General features: G+C 40.6%; 1 protein-coding gene across 1 annotated transcript in view; it reads right to left on the bottom strand.

The window, feature by feature from the left end:
* slc2a13a (solute carrier family 2 member 13a) overlaps window positions 1-18,266 on the bottom strand; it is a 67,197-nt gene extending 48,931 nt beyond the window's left edge. The window contains exons 1-3 of the mRNA XM_023423031.1: window positions 17,455-18,266; window positions 5,539-5,698; window positions 3,773-3,981 (exon numbers count right to left, since the gene is read on the bottom strand). Coding sequence (XP_023278799.1) covers window positions 3,773-3,981; window positions 5,539-5,698; window positions 17,455-18,034 — 949 coding nt within the window. The 5' untranslated portion in view covers window positions 18,035-18,266. The remainder of the gene's footprint in view (window positions 1-3,772; window positions 3,982-5,538; window positions 5,699-17,454) is intronic.
* Window positions 18,267-19,076: the final 810 nt, after the last annotated feature.

The following is a 19,076-nucleotide window of genomic DNA, read 5'->3' on the forward strand; positions in this document are numbered from 1 at the left end:
GTGTGTGATTATGTGAGTGTGATGCATGATAAAGGCTCCTCTTCACTGCAGACCACAACGACCCGTGGGATCTATGGATACAACACCTTCCACAGTTATGGTGTCATCTATTGTCAAGGTTGATTAGCTGCAGGATGAATCCAGTTTCCTCTCCTCTCCTCATCCATCCTTCTTTTACTATTCTTTCAGTCTTTTGCCCACTCGTCCTCTCTTGACTGTTAATTACCCTCGTATATCCTCTCTTTTTCCCTCCATTACTCACAAGAGTCTCCTCATTGAAGTCAGGCTGAAACAAACAAAAACCTCTGCAGAGAAAGCTATAAAACAAAAAAACACTATCACTTTGATTTTCAGGCACAGAAGTAATGGCCAATTAAACAACAAATGTACTATTGCGAAATTGGAATACTGTGATTCAAGGAACTATATTCCATATTATTGGCTTTTATACCTCCAGTATATTTGAACATGTAGTTGTTTTTGATTGTGCTCAATGAGACTACCTGTTTAAGTAAAGGATTTGACAATAACAATAATAATAACAATAATAATAATAATAATAATAATAATTAATAAGTAGTAGACATTTTATTACTGATCTAGTAGAAATAAGGCCAACTGAATGCTTGATTTGAACCCTCCCAAGTCCTGGATCTCTCTCCATAATTAGACTGGCCATAGGGAATACCGGGACAAAGCCTGGCCAGCTGCCGCCACATCGGTGTGCCGGTGGACAGAAAACAAATCCATTAAGTCACTTCCAACAGATAAGTCCAGGCCTGAATTTATGTCCCAGTCAGACCATGGCTCTCTACATCAAGTGAATGTGGAAAGTACACTCTTGTTTACTTCGGTTTCTGTCACTTTCTGTCCTCCTTCTTCTTTGCCTCCTCCAGCAATGGAGCTTTTTTTCTTTTGGTGGTAGAGTTTTCCGCAGTTACTCCGATTCTTCCACCAATCACCACAGGTTGCGCAGTCACAAATCAAGCCTTCATTTTCCCCAAGAGATTTCGTAGCCGGTGGCAGACAGAATTGCATAGAGGAAGTGCCACAATAGGGATCCAATCTGAATGCAGATGGTGTCATTATTCTATAGCCATTACATTGTGTAATCAACTTTTACTTCAGGATGATAAATCAAAACAAAAAAAGTTAGTCTACTGTCACTTTAATGTAACCTGTAACCCCACAAAATGCAGTTAATGAAATGCTGCTTGGCCTTGGAAGTAATGCAGGGTTAGGTTGCTACTGTAGGTAGTAAGTTAGTTAGCCATACATGCTAAAGTTTGCACAATCATTTAAATCATATAATTCAATTCTTTACACTTTTGTTCTTGTTCTCTGTTTTTGTTTTTTTTATGATTTTAGAAAAGCAAAGACATGACCCGACAAATATTTCCCGCTACATGTCAGTTTTTTATCCTCTGTGTTTGGTGCTTTGCCTGCCTCCTCCTGTTACATGTTGTTTGCTTTATTGTTATTTCATTGGCTAATTTAACATCTGGCTAAGGGACAGCAGTTGAAAATTTGTCTTTTGGGTAACACTGGCACATTTACATATACGACATAAATAAAATAAAAATAAAATATGACAGTTTTGATCGCGGGGTTCCAGAAAGAAACTGAGCCTCTGCAAGGAGTGAATCAAAGACAAAGACAGCTTTCAGGATTGAATTTAAATTCACATCACTGCAGTGATTATGACACCATATGCTCTCTGTGTGTGAATGTGCATAATGTCTCTCTTTTGTGGGTTTAATTGTGCTTCACTTCTTCACTTCACTTCCTCCATCTCGCGCACGCATGCACACACACACGCGCATAAACGGAAGATAAAGATTATGATAAAATATAAATACTAGCGTGAGAGAGAGAGAGAGAGAGAGAGAGAAAGAGAATGCTTTCTTAGACTGGTTTGAACAAGGATTGAAAAGAGATTAGAGGTTGGGTAAAGATTTATAGCCTTTCAGAAAAGAGCGCCACACACACACACACACACACACACACACACACACACACACACACACACACACACACACACACACACACACACACACACAAGCACTGAACAGCCACTGAATACAGAAAATCTCATGTCTGTCACAAGTGGTGATAATGAAACAGCAATATTAGCAAATAAACTCCATCAGCTTTATTCTGACAACCTCCTTCAATACATCTGCTTACACTGGCAAAGCCTCATATCAAACAGCAGCATCCGTGTGGTCTGAGAAAAGGTCAGCTCACACACTAAACGACCATGAAGAAAAAAATTTCTGTTTGCTCTGTCACAGTAACCTCCTCGTCTTTTCTGTCCAGTTACAGAGCTGATCCACCTTGTCGAAAGCTGAACTGATGTAATGCTGACCACAGAAACGTCATTGTGGATCTCAAAACTGAAAATTCTTCAGCTCAAAGTAGCAATCTCTGATATTTCATGGTATGGCTGACACAAAAGGTCCAGTGAAGTGAAGACTATAATATGTTGCTCGTAACACCGGATGTTGTGTGAGGAAGGAGGAGCAGTGGCAGGTGATTTTATGAGTTATCTTTAAAAACAGATGGATAGAAATAACCCCACCCACAGAAACTCAAACTGCAGTAGCCAAAGTACAGCTCACACTGTTTGACTGACAGGTCACCACCATCACCACAGGAGACAAGGGGATTGGGTACAGAGCAACTGAGAGACTTACTGTTACTGCTTCAGACTTCCATCACACAGCAGGAGGAGAGCAGGGACTGTCTAATCAGCCTCACTGAGGAAATCAGAGTGACTGAAAAGGAGGCTGCTGCCTTCAGGGCCCAGGGTCGTGTCTTTGTCAGCTGTGAGGTGTTAATAATATGAGCCCAGGAATTAGCCAGTTCTTTATAAACATATTTCCACTCATCCCTCGACGCCCACATCCTTAGCCGTTGAGGAAGCCATCTATTATTCCAGTCCTTCAGAAAGCCAGCACAATGAATGACCTCTAACCTGTAGCACTTACCTCACCGATGCTTTTTTTTACTCTTCTAGAAGGTGATGATGCAGTTTTAATTTAGCTTTATATCATTTACATCAAACCACCAAACACTTGTAACAATACTTCAGATTTTATTTATTGATAGTAATTTGTTCTTCAACCACACCAGGGCTGAGCTAAAGCTACCTGACTGTTGCAGAAACAAAGTGCTACAGGATTTTACACTGGTTTCACTTTGTTTGTGGGTTTTGCACAGTGCAGGAACTCACTATCAAATATTCTAAGTCTGCTGATGTCAAATGGTTTTAATTTTACTGTGTGCTTTGTATGTACTTTCATATATATGCGCACAGGTAGGAAGAGTGTAGAAGAGTAAAGTTTACATGAAATCTGATTCTGTTTATCATCTGCATTTCTTCAACAGGAGCCATACGATGTATTTACAGTCAGTAATTACTTCTCTGTATAATGCTTTTAATTTGTTAGTGGCAGAGTCCAACAATCCCACACTGGATCGAAGTTAGCGTTGACCTTTAGTTAGAAGTTAGACATCGTCCTTGTTGAGTAGGATCTAAGATCTGAGGAAACTGTTCAAGTTTGCTGAATTATTAAACTGCACTTGCTGTTAACACCAGTCGCAAATCACTAAACTAATGTCCCATTGAAGCAAACGACCACCTGCACAGGCAGCTGTGCAGGTCCTGTTTTAACATGGGCGTTACAAAAATATGAATAAAATACATGTTAAAGATTCTTACAAAAAGCTTTTTTTTGCCTCTCTTGCCTCACTGAACAACTCCGCTCACCTCCTCCGCTGTCCTTCTCCTCCTCCTCAATGCTGTTCTTGATGCTGTCGTACTCCTCGTCGATGTTCTGGTTGCCTCGGATCTGACTGAGCACGCGGCGGGCCTTCTGGGTCAGCCCGCGCTGGATTAACCAGCGGGGGCTCTCCGGTAGGAACAGGAATCCCATGAACTGGAGCACAGCGGGGAGCACTGAAAGGCCCAACATGTACCTGAAGAGGTAGAGAACGCAGGAATCAAAATGTTATGATCATAGAAAACTACATAACCAGGTGTTCTGAGGATTTTTAAATTTTTATCTTTTGGCTAATTATATATATTGTAGTCTGGGGTATGCCGTGCAAATCTTGAATTTGTTGCAGTAATAGGATCCACAGAGGTCGTCCCATGTCTTCCATTTATGTTGAGCTATTTACCAGCACGTTTCATGTAAAGGCGGTTTCATCAGGTGGCATCAGGTGGTTTAGTTCATTAAAATGCAAGACTGGGGAGAATGTCAAGGCGTCACTTAGCTTATTCTGCTTAAAATAACCTTAAGCATTTACATTTAGCATTTAATTTCAACCCTGAACATAACAGATGAAGTATTGTAAGTATCGTAATTGGATTTACGTGCAGATGAGTATAAACATTCACTTTGATGACTGATCCATACAGCTAAAGAGAAAATTTAACCATTAGTGTATATTATAAAACATACTCATTGACCTCATGTTTAACTTTTGCATTTCTGACAGCAAACCGAAACTATATCTTTATCCAAACAAAACCACTGATACACAGGACTATTATGTTGAGAGGAAAATTGCTTCTCTCTGTATGCACTCATGCACACGATCAGGGTTCAGCTCATTCTGTAAAAGGGACACTCAGAAAGTCTAAAAATTTATGTGGTAGGAAGGCAAAGAATGAGAGGGTATCAGAGAGGTGAACGAGGGAGGAGAAGACTGTAATAAAAGTAAATTAACAGAGAGCTTTATCTCTACAAGAGGAGAAGTGAGAAAAAGAGCGGGCTGTTGCTTTATACAAACTCCAATGTTTTTTATACATTACAATAATCCAGAGATCGGGAAAAAATATATTTTTTTGACATTCACCTAACATTTAAGGACATACTCACGTTGCACAGGTAAAGAACCTAGTAGCTCATACTCTGAGCTCAATAAGTGTCTCCAAAAAGCCATTATCATGTATGAATCACACCAGTCTAGGGCCGTCTGAACGACTTCCACTGTCTCTGTCAGAACCGCAGTTGAAGCAAATCCTTCAGAAAAGGACGATTCTTATCCACAGCATCTCACAGCCGCCACCCCCCCACCCCCCGGAGGCTTTACATCTGCATGTGACGGCAGGAAAGGACGCAAACAGAAGCAGGAGAGAGCCGAGAAGGTAACGGACGGATGACAACAGAGTGAACAGCATACTGTATCTTTCAAATGTACAGTACGGCTGCTCTCAGCAAATGTTAGGTGATGACCCACGCATGTGTTGACATTTGAAGTGAGAGTCTGAGCCAGAATGACTTTTTCTGGCATTTGATATGATAAGAACCCAAAGAAAAGACGCTAATATCTTATCTAACCATACGACCATCATAAAGAGAGACGGGATTCCTTTCAGCCTCTGAAAAGTACCTAAAGAAAATACCCATGTAAGAGTAACACAAGTACCCGAATATATAAAATGCAGTGTTGAAGGTGCTTTCAGATTTTGTCCCTTTTTTTTTTTTCTTTTGGTCTGTGTGCATATGTGCGAAATGTGTGTCTGACCTCCACCCGTCGCGCTGCAGGTAGCTGAAGGCGCCATCGATGAGGCTTGCGATGAACTGTCCCCCGGTGATGAAGAGGGTGTTGATGGTCACCAGCTGACCCCTGAGGTGCGGCGGGGAGGCCTCGGCGATGTACACGGGCACTGTCATGGAGGCGATACCTGCACAGCGAGGAGGGAGAGGAAGAGGCAATGATCAGAACAGTTAACAAGAGGTACTGTTACGCATTTTTCTCAAGTGTATGTTTCTGAATATACTGAGGACTGGCTGAAAGGATTTGCATCATTTTGTATGACCTGTATGCGATGTGCAAAATATGATCCATGGCCAAAGCCGTTATAGCCTTATGTTACAATCTTAACAAGAGAGACAGAGAATTATTTCTAACGTTGCTGTTCCTCTTTGCTCTACAAGGCATTTTAGCATCTTTCAGCTCATTGTTCTGGCTCAATGTAAACACTCCCACATCAGCATTGTTCTGAGCTGCAGCTACCCGCAGCTTTCAGCTAAACAGCCTTGATAAACCCACTGTATGCCCAGCACCAAACAGCAGATAGGCGGAGTTAGGAGATCTAAAATTAATATTGGACTCCTATTCGTCAGATGGCCAGAAACACGGCTCAAAATAAGTAATATTACTACCTGTTTGCTGGATGCACAAATAAGCAACCGTTTGTAAGCATGTTTACCATACACCTTTACAAGGTAATACTATGTCACTGTGCTGTTTACAACTTTTTCTGCTGCCCCCCAGGTGGTCAGAAAAAAATCTATGAATACTGCTTCAACCCTAATTAAATTATAACATAATTATTAACGTTACTAGTATTACTATAATATTGCTGTTACTCACTTTATCCCACAAACGGTCACAAATTCAGCTTATATGTATTAATATGGCAATTTCATAGTTGTTGTAGACAAGTATACTTTTTGCTTTTCATTTGATGCCATAAAAACCACTGTGAAAATATACATTATCACTGTGATACTGATCTTATCCGTGTTATCACTTTGGCCAAAGATTGATACATTTGTTAGACAATGATTTGAGAATATATCAGTTTTAAATTTTAAATCACAAAACCAAAGTTTTTTTTACAAAATGAGCAGGGTGTACATCATTATTACTGATTATAATTATTATAATTATCTCTATTGTCTGTAACAAAGTTAATTGTTTAAAATTACTTTGACCTATGACCCTGACATGAACAACAGCCATAATGACGTCATGTGCATGTAAAGTAAACCAAACACACACAGAGAAATACTATAGTCCATCTCAGTCATGGGTTGTGCACTACTCTGATCTGGCGACCATTCAATCAGACACACACACACACACACACACACACACACACACACACACACACACACTGTGTACGCAGTCACAACATCACACACATACAGTCACACACACACTTGTATACACACAAAGCAAACAGTGTGTGTTTGCCCAGGATGAATCTGATGAGGTACCATGAGGCCGCAGCTTTCTGCAGCTGGCTCCTGATAAGCTCTATTAATAGTCCACCTCTGCTTTCTCTACACCCCCCCCCAACCCCCCCAACTCCCTTCTCCTCTCCTCCCCTCCCTACTGCCACCACCCTGCCCTCAACGGCCACCATGACTACGTCGCTACCTGTTGCTATGGAAACCACTTGCTGGGAAACCAGCCGCGCCGTCTCCGAGCGGGCACCACACTGTGGCAGCTCTGGGAAGACAAATCGATAACCGAGAAAGAGAAGGATTTCTGTCTTTATTCGCCCTTTTTTCACCAGACCTCCACAGAGGAGAGGGTGGAGAGGTCTGGGAGCGGAACTCACCATCACCTACAGAACACAGCACCGTTACAAAGCAGCTCATTTAGAAGTACATAACATCGGAACATTACAACATCAACATTATCTAAAAAGGACACACTCTTTTACCACACAGTACTAAGGCTGGAGTGGTTCAGAGCCCTGTGGTCACGTATCTGCCTCGTCCAGCCTTCAGTGCTGAATGATCAGAGAGGCACTCACAGACCCAGACCAGTTCTCCAACCTGCTGTTCCACCGAAGGAGAGAGAAACATTTTTCTTTCTCCCAAATTGATTTATTGACCATGCAAACATACCCTGAAGATTTAGAGTCCAGTCTTTATCTTAGTTAAGGCTAAAAAAGCATCATCATCTGATAGAGGAAATCCAAGATCCGGATCAGCGCCGAAATCTAATCAACTGCTCTTTGGCATGAAGCCTGTCTGCTCAGGGCAGTTTGATGGAAATCTATTCATAAGCTTTTGAGAGATGCTGCTGAAGGAGAGACAAGAAACCCATAACCACTATGGCAGAGGGTACAGCAGAGCTAGGACTTTTAAAATAACAGGTTTCAGTCATAGATGCGGTGTATTTGTTTTGCCCAACAAGTGGCATCATGACATGTAGCATCGGTGTAGCTGTGTCAGTGGTGTACGATAATTCATTTAGTTTGGGAGTGGCAGTGATTTGGGGCTGGTGACGGATGGGTAGAAGGAAGTTCTATTGAAAAGGAATATCGGCCTTTATTTATTTTTAAAAAAATGGAACAAATGAACATGAACTAGTTCATTTTCATCTGTATGAACTGAAATTTGAAACGGTTCTAAACTGGCACAACACTGCCCATAAGTTTCTGAGTATAATCTGACATCGCAGGAAACGACATTTAGTGGCCAGAGTGTAGAAGAAATGCATCTTAGGAGATTTTCACTCTGGCTTTAGCATTTAGCTGCAGCCTGTACTACTGAAACATTAGCAGCCCCCTTTACTGCTACTAGGCAAATACCTGCAGATTCATATTTCTTTTTCACCCCTAAGCAGGACTGAGCAGGGCTACTGTAGAGTCACACATATCCCCTAATACCTGTCATATGGACACTAACTATTTGATCTGCGCCAGTTTAAAGCAACAAGGCATCACATACAATTTTTGATTGAATGCTGTGGAAAACATGCAGAGTAGTAATTTTACTCAACCCATTTCCAAAACATGCCACAGCAATTTGTAATGTGTAACCTTCTTCAAAAAAAGGTGCACTGAATTGAACTGATCTCTAAGTTATAAAAGTAAGAAGCATACTGACAGCTATGTTACTTCAGGTGTCCAGGGTTTTGGAAGTAAAAGTCATGTTCATTTTTAGTGTTTGGTAACTGGCAGGGGGAAACCCTCCGAGTCTTAAATGAACACGAAACTCAAAGAATCCTAAAGTAGAATATATATTTTCCTTTCTTTGATAAACAAGGCTCCAACCAGTACATTATAAACATTAGGAATGAAGTAAACTACGACTCCCAAGGTGCAGTTTGTTAAAAACCATCCGATCACAGACAAAATTCTTTTATAATTACTGTTTGTGGGTGATATTCCCAACAAGTGCATTGAAACATATTTAGGGCTGCAGCTAATAATTTCTTTGATTAGAGGTTAATCTGAAAATCATTTTTTGTATTAACTGATTCATTGTTTGGACTATAAAATGTCAGGAAATTGTGAAAAAAATATGCATTAAAACTTCCAAGTTGCTGACCAACAGTACAAAACCAAAAGATAGTCAATTTACAGTTATTATAAGACTAAGAAAAGCTGAAAATATTTACATTGCTGGAATAAATAATAAATTTTTTTGCTTCAAAACGTAATGTAAACAATTAATAAACAAATTATCAAGATTATATTAGATTTGTCACTCAACAAATCTAACTAATTTACTGATAGTTTCAGCCCTAAGAATATTACCTCCAACACCATAATCAGTTATTCAACAATGACATGATCTGGTTTCCTTCAGGAAATTAAATACCATACATTATGGAAGTTTAACTTAATTAATTATTCAGATAAGTAATATGAAATAAACAATGTGCTATTTTCACAAAATGCACGTCCATTCAGCATTTTCAAAGAGCTAGGCCTATATTACATTAGTTTGACTAACGATTAAACCTATAGACACAGCAGCAGCACATTTCATTCAGTCATCTATCAGCAGAGACAGCAAACACCAAAAGCTACAAAATCTGTTTCCACTCTTATTTATCTGACAGCTGAATTGTGCCTGTGTGTTTGCTTGTATACTTATGTGGTATTATGGAGATGCACACACACAAAGACATATGCACAGATTTCAGCGTGCCCAACACAAACAAGTCCTCGAGATCTCTATCAGCTGTAAACGTCTCCATCTGTATTCACCTCAGACCTCCTCCTCCCCCCTTTTCTCTGATAGTTTTCTCTCCTTGTTCCTCTTATTTTATCTATTTTAGCCATATGCATCACCAGCTTGTCTCCATGCGAGCCATGCCTGCTGCTACAGACGCCTGTTAGTGAGATACTACAGCTGATGTTGAGTTGATGCACCTACTGAGTGATGGATCATTTCCATTTCACATCTTGCTGCAGGTGGTGACAGAACAAATATGGCCATTATGGCAAATATGTTACAGGCCAGTAAAAAGGTCAAATACTGTACAGTTTTTTTGCCTATAGTCTCTAGAGTCCAGCAATGTAGTCATTTTATGTTGCATTAGCTTTTTAAATCTTTTTAGGTAGAATCACAGTCCATGATCTGAATCACAAGTCTCCCCGCAAATTTAGTGATCACGTGACAACTTGTGCATACGGTTACTTGGACACAAAGCATCTCACTTCAACTCAAAAGGCCCAACTCAAAAATGTCATAAACAGCTCCGATTTTATTTTGAAAGTCCTGACTAGAGGTTACGATACATAGCTTACCACTTTGACGTTTCTTTTGGGTGTTTGTCCGCTCGCTGCTATATTTCACCCACAATGCATTATTTGTTTATTTATTTGTTTGTTTATCTATTGTGGTGTTATATGTAAGTATTTTAATTTGAAGGTTCAGTCACTGCTAACCAGCTAGCCCTGGCTCATCCTGCCTTGTGCTTCTCTGCCTGCTGTCAGGTCTCTCGTCCCATGGATGGACTGTAACTCCATCGTCTTGGACTGCAGCCGGTGATGCTGATGCTGCTCAGGTGGAGAACTGGTACATGTAGTAGTGCTACACACATGTCGCAGAGACTACAGAGTAGGATAAAGACTGTCGGTTAGCAGCAACAGAAACGTAGCACCTTTTAATGATGCCATCTGTACGATTCATCTGAAAAGTATATCATATGTCAAAGTAATGTCATCCACTATATAAGATCGTCAGGTCACCCCTACTTTCTGTGTTTACTTTTGGACAGACTCAGAAACAAATGTTACAACTGATTAAAGTAAAACTTGATTTATTTAGCCCTGATGTTGTTTAGCCAGAGTCGCGTTTCCCAAATCTTTACAACAGAGGCAGCCAGTGCAAAGTTAGCATGATCCATGAGCTATGATAGCTAGTTTTTGTGGAACTCAAAGGGAAATTTTTTGATTTATGTAATCAAATGATTTATGTAAAATAGTTTATTCCAAAGCTTACTTGGAAAGCTTTAAGAGGCTTACACTTCTTGCCCGCATACACATTGCCAGAGTTACATTTCCCTTATCTCTACAAGAGATGTGCCAAGTGTGAAGTTAAGAATTTTCCTTTAAGTTTATGTAAATTAATGTTTTTGGTTGTTGTTGTCTAATTTTGATCATTGGCACATATCTATAGATAGCATAGTACAGATGTATAGATTAGATTAGATAGAGCTAATAGATAGTGAGAGCTCACAAAAGCAAACTAGATTCAATGTGAGTTGCTCTTGTCCAATATCACTACTATTGCATCGAGGGCATGTCTCTTCATGTGGTATTATTTGATACAACTGAAGCCGTCTCAAGGATGTATATATTCCTCTGAATTTCTCCACTGGAGCTGCTGAAAACAAGCAGAACTACCTCAACTAAAGGCTACGTACATTTCTTCACTTGCTTGTATGTGAATCCCTTACAAACACAGTCGCCCCGTGTTCCCTTTGTCATTAATGAGCTCTCTTTTCAGCACCAGGGACAGCTCCCGGCACACACAGACACACACACACACACACACACACACACACACACACACACACACACACACAGAATAAGACTCTAAAGTCATCGTCTGGTCAGGCTCAGCCTCAAAGCAGCACAGCACACTTAAACAAAGGATCTGTCTGGTCTTGTGAAGGCAGCCTCTAGGCACGAAGCTCGGGACTGACTCGCTTGATCAGAGTACGAGGGAGATACTTCACTAGATCCTCCATCACTGTGATGTAGTAAAGACACAGACAGGACATTTTCTGGTACTTAGTAGCTGGTGGTGATGGAGGAAGCTAATTAGAGACTAATGGAGGATCCTTGAAAATGCGGACTGAGGAAAAGAGAAAGCTGCTGTTGACTTTCAAATAAGTAAGTGGTGTGAGTGATGATTAAATTCAGTGGTAAAAGCAGGAGAGCTTGCGCCCTTTTTAAATCAAATTCACTAGCTTTGCCTAATTTCATGTTGGATTTTGCAAAGAAATTTGTTTGTCTAAAGGCATATTATATCACATAATATGACTTAACTTCACGCCAGAGATTTGTCAGACAAAATTCTGTGACTATTTGTGCTTGTAAAATCATTTTGAAAAAAAAAAAAAAACACTACTAAAATGTGCAAATGTCAAGCCAAAAACAACTTATATCCTCAACATTACAACAATAATATGCACATAAACAAACTCTTCATTAAGTCTACATCTCCTCCACCTAGTTACTGCAAGAACTGCGACTTAATTATATAAACCAACCAATTAATTAGCAAGCCTCCAGGTAATAATTAAATGTTAACCTGGTGTAATCAACAGCACTATTTTTTATTCAGACCCTTTATTTTCAAGGACAAAACAATTCAACATTTGCAACTGCTAGATAATTTAGCCAGAAAACATGATTATACACACACTGTGAGGGTGACTGTGTGTGCTTTTGTTTGTGCGCATAACAGTGTTTATGTTTGAAGGAATGGACTATGACTAAGCTTCAGGCGTCAGAGCAGATTTCTTTGAAGACAAAAATATATGGCTCTTGTTAACCCTTTAATGCTAACCTTCGCCAGACACAGAGCTCACACATAATCAGTTGCTTTAAGAGGAATATTCTTGAAGCACCATCACAGCATTTAAGCTGAGTGTCAAAGTATTCAAAAGGCAAATTTTTTGATGACCACGTTGGCTTGTCCACTTGCATTTTAGGTAAACAGTAAAGCAAATAACAGCTGTCCAAGAAAAACTATTAAACTCTACAGAAAAATTTCTTTATCAGTTCACCTCTATTCAGTTCCAACAAAGCGACCTCTTATCACTGTAATTTGAATGCAATCATAACCCTAACCCCCGTCCCGGTTGGACTGTCTCGTCACTTTCCGATACAGAGTCACTGTAGCGTCCAGTCTGCCCTGAAGAAGTAGCATTGTTCAGAGGGTGTTATAACCAATTGTCATGTAAACGCAACAACGGCTGAAGCTCTTGGCAAGACTGGTAAGTAAACAGCTGCTAATGCTAATGCTGGCTATGTAGGAATTGCAAAACTTACAAATATCGCAAATACAAATCTTTAAAAAAGGTAAAAACAATCATTATGACAGAATCAAACTAAATAAAGACTACAGCTAAACTCCCTCCACATTATACAATTCAATAATATTAATGCAAAGAAGATTGAAAACCTCTCTGAGGGTCCCTTAATAAAATTTACTTTCAAACATCTGTATTATACTATATTTACTGTCTTTACGTTCTGTAATTATCTCTCTCAATAGTAGTTTTTATTGGCAGTGATGGACTCCGCCATTCCCGCAATGGATTCAGATTGCCAAGCAAAGCATAAGGAATTCACAGGAAAATGATGCAGCATGTGGTACAATGCAATTTTACTGTATCTCATTGATAGCAGCCTCACAGTTCATTTCAGATTTGCAGATGCAACCAGGACGTTTCCTACTGCTGCTGCGTCACATTAAAAGCAATCACATGGCAAAACATGGGGTGGCTTTTGCGTTTGCAATTATTTTTGAAACAACATGAGTTTTTTTGTTTGGCTGCACTGAAGCAGTAGTAGCACTCACTGCACTTGATGTTACCACGGTAACCGTAAGTGGTTCCCAATCAACCATGATTAAATCATTAGGGATTATAACCTTAATGTGTGGGTCTGTCGTCTAACAAAAGACTTTCAGTAACTTTATTTGGAATGTTTGAATGGAGGAATGTCATTACGTTATGATGATGTTCAGTCTGAGTAGCTAACAAGAGTCGATGTCTCCTTTAAGATTGAAACATCTCTCCACAAATACCCCGTGCACCAAGAAAACCTCTTCATTTGAATGCAATTGCCAAGTCAAGTAATAAATCCTCGTCAATCCTGACAGTCTGGTTCAATATCGTCTGTCTGCTCAGACTAACAACAGCTCACATCACACAACAGTCCCTTCGCTCTGGCAAAGGTCAGCTCAACAATAACTGGCCAGGAGCAGACATACCAGAAGCTTGTGGGTAGAAATACAGGGAGGCAGGGCATGGTGGTGTATGGCCTTTCCTGGTCTGACAAACAGCTCTGACGACCTTTTTGGTGAGTTCAGCTCAGAAATGCAAAGCAATCGGCTACCCTGAGAACCGGCGGCCATGTTAATGTGAGTGTGCAGGTGACAGGCCGGAATAATTGCATGCACTGAAAAATGTTGCCTTATTAGTGTCTCCAGCGGCTAATTGTGGTGCCAGAATGTGTTTCATTACCTACCAGGGCCTGGCTCATGCATGCTTGGGTAATGAAGATCACTGTATGGGAACAGATTTCCATGGCAGAAGGGGGAGGGGGAACTTATAATGAAACAGCCACTTATAATGTAACAGCTGAAATGACCCGGGTGATTAGTTTCCTCCTCATATTAGCAATTAGAGCTTGTGTGTGTGTAAACGATGGCAGCATTTTCAATCCTCATTTCACATGTTCATTTGGCAAAAGGTGACATCATTTCTTCACCTATTATCTTTTACATTCAATTCTTTTAAAAATAGTGAATGTAAACGCACACAAACACGGACAGCACGAAACTGGCTTCGTTGCCATGATTGTTTATGTTAATATCACATTATATTACAACTTGAAACTGGCTGTTGATCACCTGCCAGCAACAGGTACGCAAATATTCTGCAAAGCAAACAGCAACTGAATGAGCAGCAGAACAGTGGGAATTGGACAGCAACCTGTGATGTGGGACAGAAACTAGCAATTATTTTCATTATCAATTAATCTGTCTGTTATTTTTTATGATTTATCTTTTTTTTTTTTTTTTTTAAACCAGCAGTACAAAACCCAAATACATCCGATTTATATATATAAAACAGAGAAAAGCAGGAAGTCCTTGTATTTGGAGTACGGAAAACAGTAAATGCTTTCCAACTGAAGTTTCCATCAACAACATGTTTTCTATAGCCAGGCGGATACTGGATATTTGAGGCCATTACTAATTGGTATTTAATCGTTCTTAATTGATCCCTTAGATTTCTTGTTTTTTCCATAAATTGGATGACATGTACACTGATACAGTAATATCTGCAATATGAAGCTTTTCCAGAGCCACAGAAGACAGCTTTCACAGTAGTACTGCCCATGACAGGTGAAGTGTGGTTTCATTCTGCTGCTTTATGCACAAAAGCAAGTGTGCCAAAAAAACAAACAAACAAGTGACTGGAAAGTGCAAGACGAATGACGGATAGGATTCAAGGCAGATTCAGAAGCATCTGTCTAATTTATGTTCACTACTCAAAATTACACATTCTATTTATTTTCATCAGAAAAAGTAGCAGCAGTTTGCTGTCATGAACTGAACCCTTTTCTCCACCAGGAGTCAAACTTGTTTCTGTAAAATCTGCCATTGATTGTACCGAAAAAAAGAAGTTTGAAGAATGAGCCTACATCACAGGGGAAATAAGAGAGAAGAGAGCAGCCAGGATTGTTGCCTCTGCAAAACCAGCCTTTGCTTAAGAACTGTTTTAGTATAAAAGGAAAAGTTAATGTGTTTTATGAGCTTTTATCAATGGGGTGTCACGCACAGTGTAGCTGAAGATATTAGGGCTAAATTTTTCACCCTTCACAAGCTTTGTCAACGACTGATGGGCTTCATTCATGTCTAGGGAGAAAAGTATCTTCCACAGACTTGTGAATGACCCAAGAGGTGCAATCCATAACAGGAAACACGACGCTTTAATTTAGTTTCATCAAAGTTGCAGTTGTTTTTTTTTCCACTGCATCTGAGTTAAGTGTTTTCATATCAGCACCTCCTGTCAATCAGCTGACCCCCACGGGCAAAAAAAAAAAAAAAAAAGTTCCTAAAAATCACATTCAGGCTCTCTCCTAATTAGGAAAGAAATCACACTGCATCCAATATGCATTGCAAAATCATTATGGCAAATCCTAATTAGATGTAGACAGAAGTATTTGTGGTATTCTGCTTTAACTTTATCTCTTAGCCTTCCCCAGCTGTTTATCCAGCACTAACGCCCTCACACCTTCCTTCATTGTGGGATAAAAACCAAGAAATATTCATCATCTGCACATCCCTGATACCAGATAAACAATGCTCACAATAGTGTGGTAGGATTATATACACACACAATAAAAATCCCAATTACAGCAGTTTATCCTGAGAAGCATTAGAAATGACACTAAGAAGGCTTTGTACGCAAACCTTGATTCAAATATTAATACCAAAGGGCTTCAGTTTGTAGAGGAAGTAAACACAGAGCTCTTCACGTCGGACAGGGATGTTTATCAGAGAATTAATCTTCCCTTCTTATCCCAGAGGTTGACTGAGGAGGGATAACGGTCCTCCACGTATCACAGAGAAGAGCGCTTACTTCTCTCAAAGGAGGCGGCAGCATGCAAGCGGACGAGCGCCATCAACGTGGCTCTCAGCCTGCAAAGCCAGTTTTAACAGCCCTTTCCACAGAGGATGTGACTCATGAGTAACAGCAGCTGCTATAAATAATTTGGGGTGCATTGAATTCTGATCAAAAGGCGGCGTTGCATGTAAAAGCACGCACAGGGCGGAGGGAGGAACGTGCAAAGGGAGGGACAATTCAAAGGGGAGAAAGCAGAGAGCGAAAAATATTCATGTGGGGGAAGGAAGGAGCAGAAAGGGAATGTGCAAAGGTGTGTGTGTGGGCGGGGGGGGGAGGAAGCAGGGATGGGGAGGCCAATCTGATAAATGTAACTCTGACATCAGTGTCTAATGAAGGCGACCTTACTGAGACTAAAAGCCTCCTGTGTGCTTTGTAGGTTTATCTCAGCTTCCTTTGGGCATGCTGGGATATCATCCGCCTCTTATTTGTCAGTCAGATTGACTTTTCTTTTTATCACTTAATGGTACCCACACAAATCTAATAATAATCATAATGAGGATAATAATGAAGACAGCAAGTTGTCTGCCAGTCAGACGCATGCAGCTTGAGCAAGCGGCAGGACCATGCTGTGTAATCAGAAGCTCTGAGTAATTGCAAATATCAGGCCTGAGGCAGGAAGAGGCAGAGGGAGGACAGAGAGCAGCAAACCAAACCACTGTGAAAAGAGCAGGCTTTTAGACATATGGCACTTAAGCTGATTCTGACCTTTGAACTTTCTGATGGAGAGCAAGTGCAGGGCAAATGTTAAAACAAAGATCAATAAAGTATCACATTATCATTAGTGCTGCCAGTGGTGTGAGATAATTCCACTGATTTCCAGTGAGAGCAACTTTGTTTTTTACCTCAGTGACACTCTTCATGCAATGAAGTCTTTTTTTATAATGTAATTGAAAACTGTTTTCAGTGATATTTTACATGCTTTCACATAAACAGGCTTTAACTCTCGCCTGTAGGATTCATATATTGCAAAGACTAAAGGGAAAATTCTCAAACAAGCATCTATTAGTTTAATTATGACGACACACGTCTTACCAAGCCCCACTCCGACGATGAGCCTCCCCGTCAGCAGCACCTCTTTGCTGGGGGCGGTGCTCAGCACGATCCCCCCGACGGTGAAGAAGAAGCTGGCCAACAGTATGCACACTCTGCGCCCGAAGAGCCCGTTGAGGAAGCCGCCCAGCAGGGCAGACAGGGCAGCCGCGGCCACAGTACTTGATATGAGCACCTCCTGCCACAGGGCGCTCAGGTCCAGTTCCTTCTTCAGCAGGAGCATCGCCCCGGAGATCACCCCGGTGTCGTAGCCGAACAGGAAGCCACCCAGGGCGGAGAAGACGGCCAGGACATAGACGAAGCCGGGCGTGACATCCTGCTGGAACTGCTTGCGGGCAGCCCTCTCCAGGTCCCCAGTGGTGGAGGAGGAGGCTGCTGGTGGTGGTGCTGGGGCACCTGCAGCGGAAGCTCCGGCGGAGGCGCCCTGGCTGCTGATGCTGGCGCTGGACGGAGCCTTGATGAGACTCCGCTCTCCTCCGTCGTTCACTTTCTTCCACCGCTCGCCCATCAGGTTGCTCATACTCCGGAGGTTGTAGTCATGGTCGACCTGCTTCCGCGACATATGGGAAATACAACACAGGACAGGGCTGCTGAGTTGTATTTACTGCTTAAAAAGAAAGAAAGAAAAAAAAAGAAGAAAACCAAAACACACTCACCCACTTAACTAATTTACCCCCCCTCAGTCTGGAGTTACAGCCAAGTTAGTTGTCCAAACCCCACTCCCAAATATAACGCTGGCTGCTGAATAAAGTTGTTCTGCAGCCTTGTGTGTGTCAGTGTATCACATCCCTGTGGTCCTGATGAGAGAGTTGAAGAGGACTGGGGAGGAAAGGTAAGATAGGAGGAGTGTAGTGGACCAGTTCGTCACTACCAGCGTCGGCATGACGCAAAGAAGTATTGTTTTGGAAGCATGATGCTGGAGAGAGTGGGTTATTTGTGATGAGAGATATAGTCTGCTACAATTCAATTTGGAAATTGCATATTTAAAAAAAAAAAAAAAAAAACATAGATTAATGAGCTCAGTAAAAACACTAAAAATCAATATTGAAATATAGGGTAATTAGGATGTACATGTCTTCTGTTTACTGAGAGCTCATGATAATGATGCATGTAAGCTTTTTGCAAACAGTGACGAAATTTCATCAATTTTCTTAAAACATAAGTAATAGAATACTTAATGTAGATAACCTATTTATGAAATTACATTTTGGCTACAAAAATATAAATACATATTTTTAATGATAAATTATAAACATTTCAAATAAGCTTCATACCATCATGTTTCACCTGAAATACTCCTACAACAGGCAGCTTCAGGTAAAATAGGGAAACGGCTGCCCTCTGCAGCACTGACTATAGTACTACAGGTCCATGTGTCTGTTGAGCAGAGGGAACTTTTCTAAACATACCAGTTGATCATCTAGGGAACTGAATAGACACTTTGTTTCAGTGTTTTCTTTTAAACTATTAAAAGTTTGTCTTCAGGTATTGAAACTTTTTGAATGCGAGATCCTTTCAGGTCCACTAAAGAGTTTAATCTATAGTGAAAGGTATTGTCCACTTTATTCACATAGGCTAATTAATTCTGTGAAGTCAGACTGGTA

Source organism: Seriola lalandi, unplaced genomic scaffold (genome assembly GCF_002814215.2).
Source record: "Seriola lalandi dorsalis isolate HSWRI2012SDOR001 ecotype SW California unplaced genomic scaffold, Sedor1 jcf7180002054688, whole genome shotgun sequence".
In the NCBI taxonomy this organism is placed as follows: Eukaryota; Metazoa; Chordata; class Actinopteri; order Carangiformes; family Carangidae; genus Seriola; species Seriola lalandi.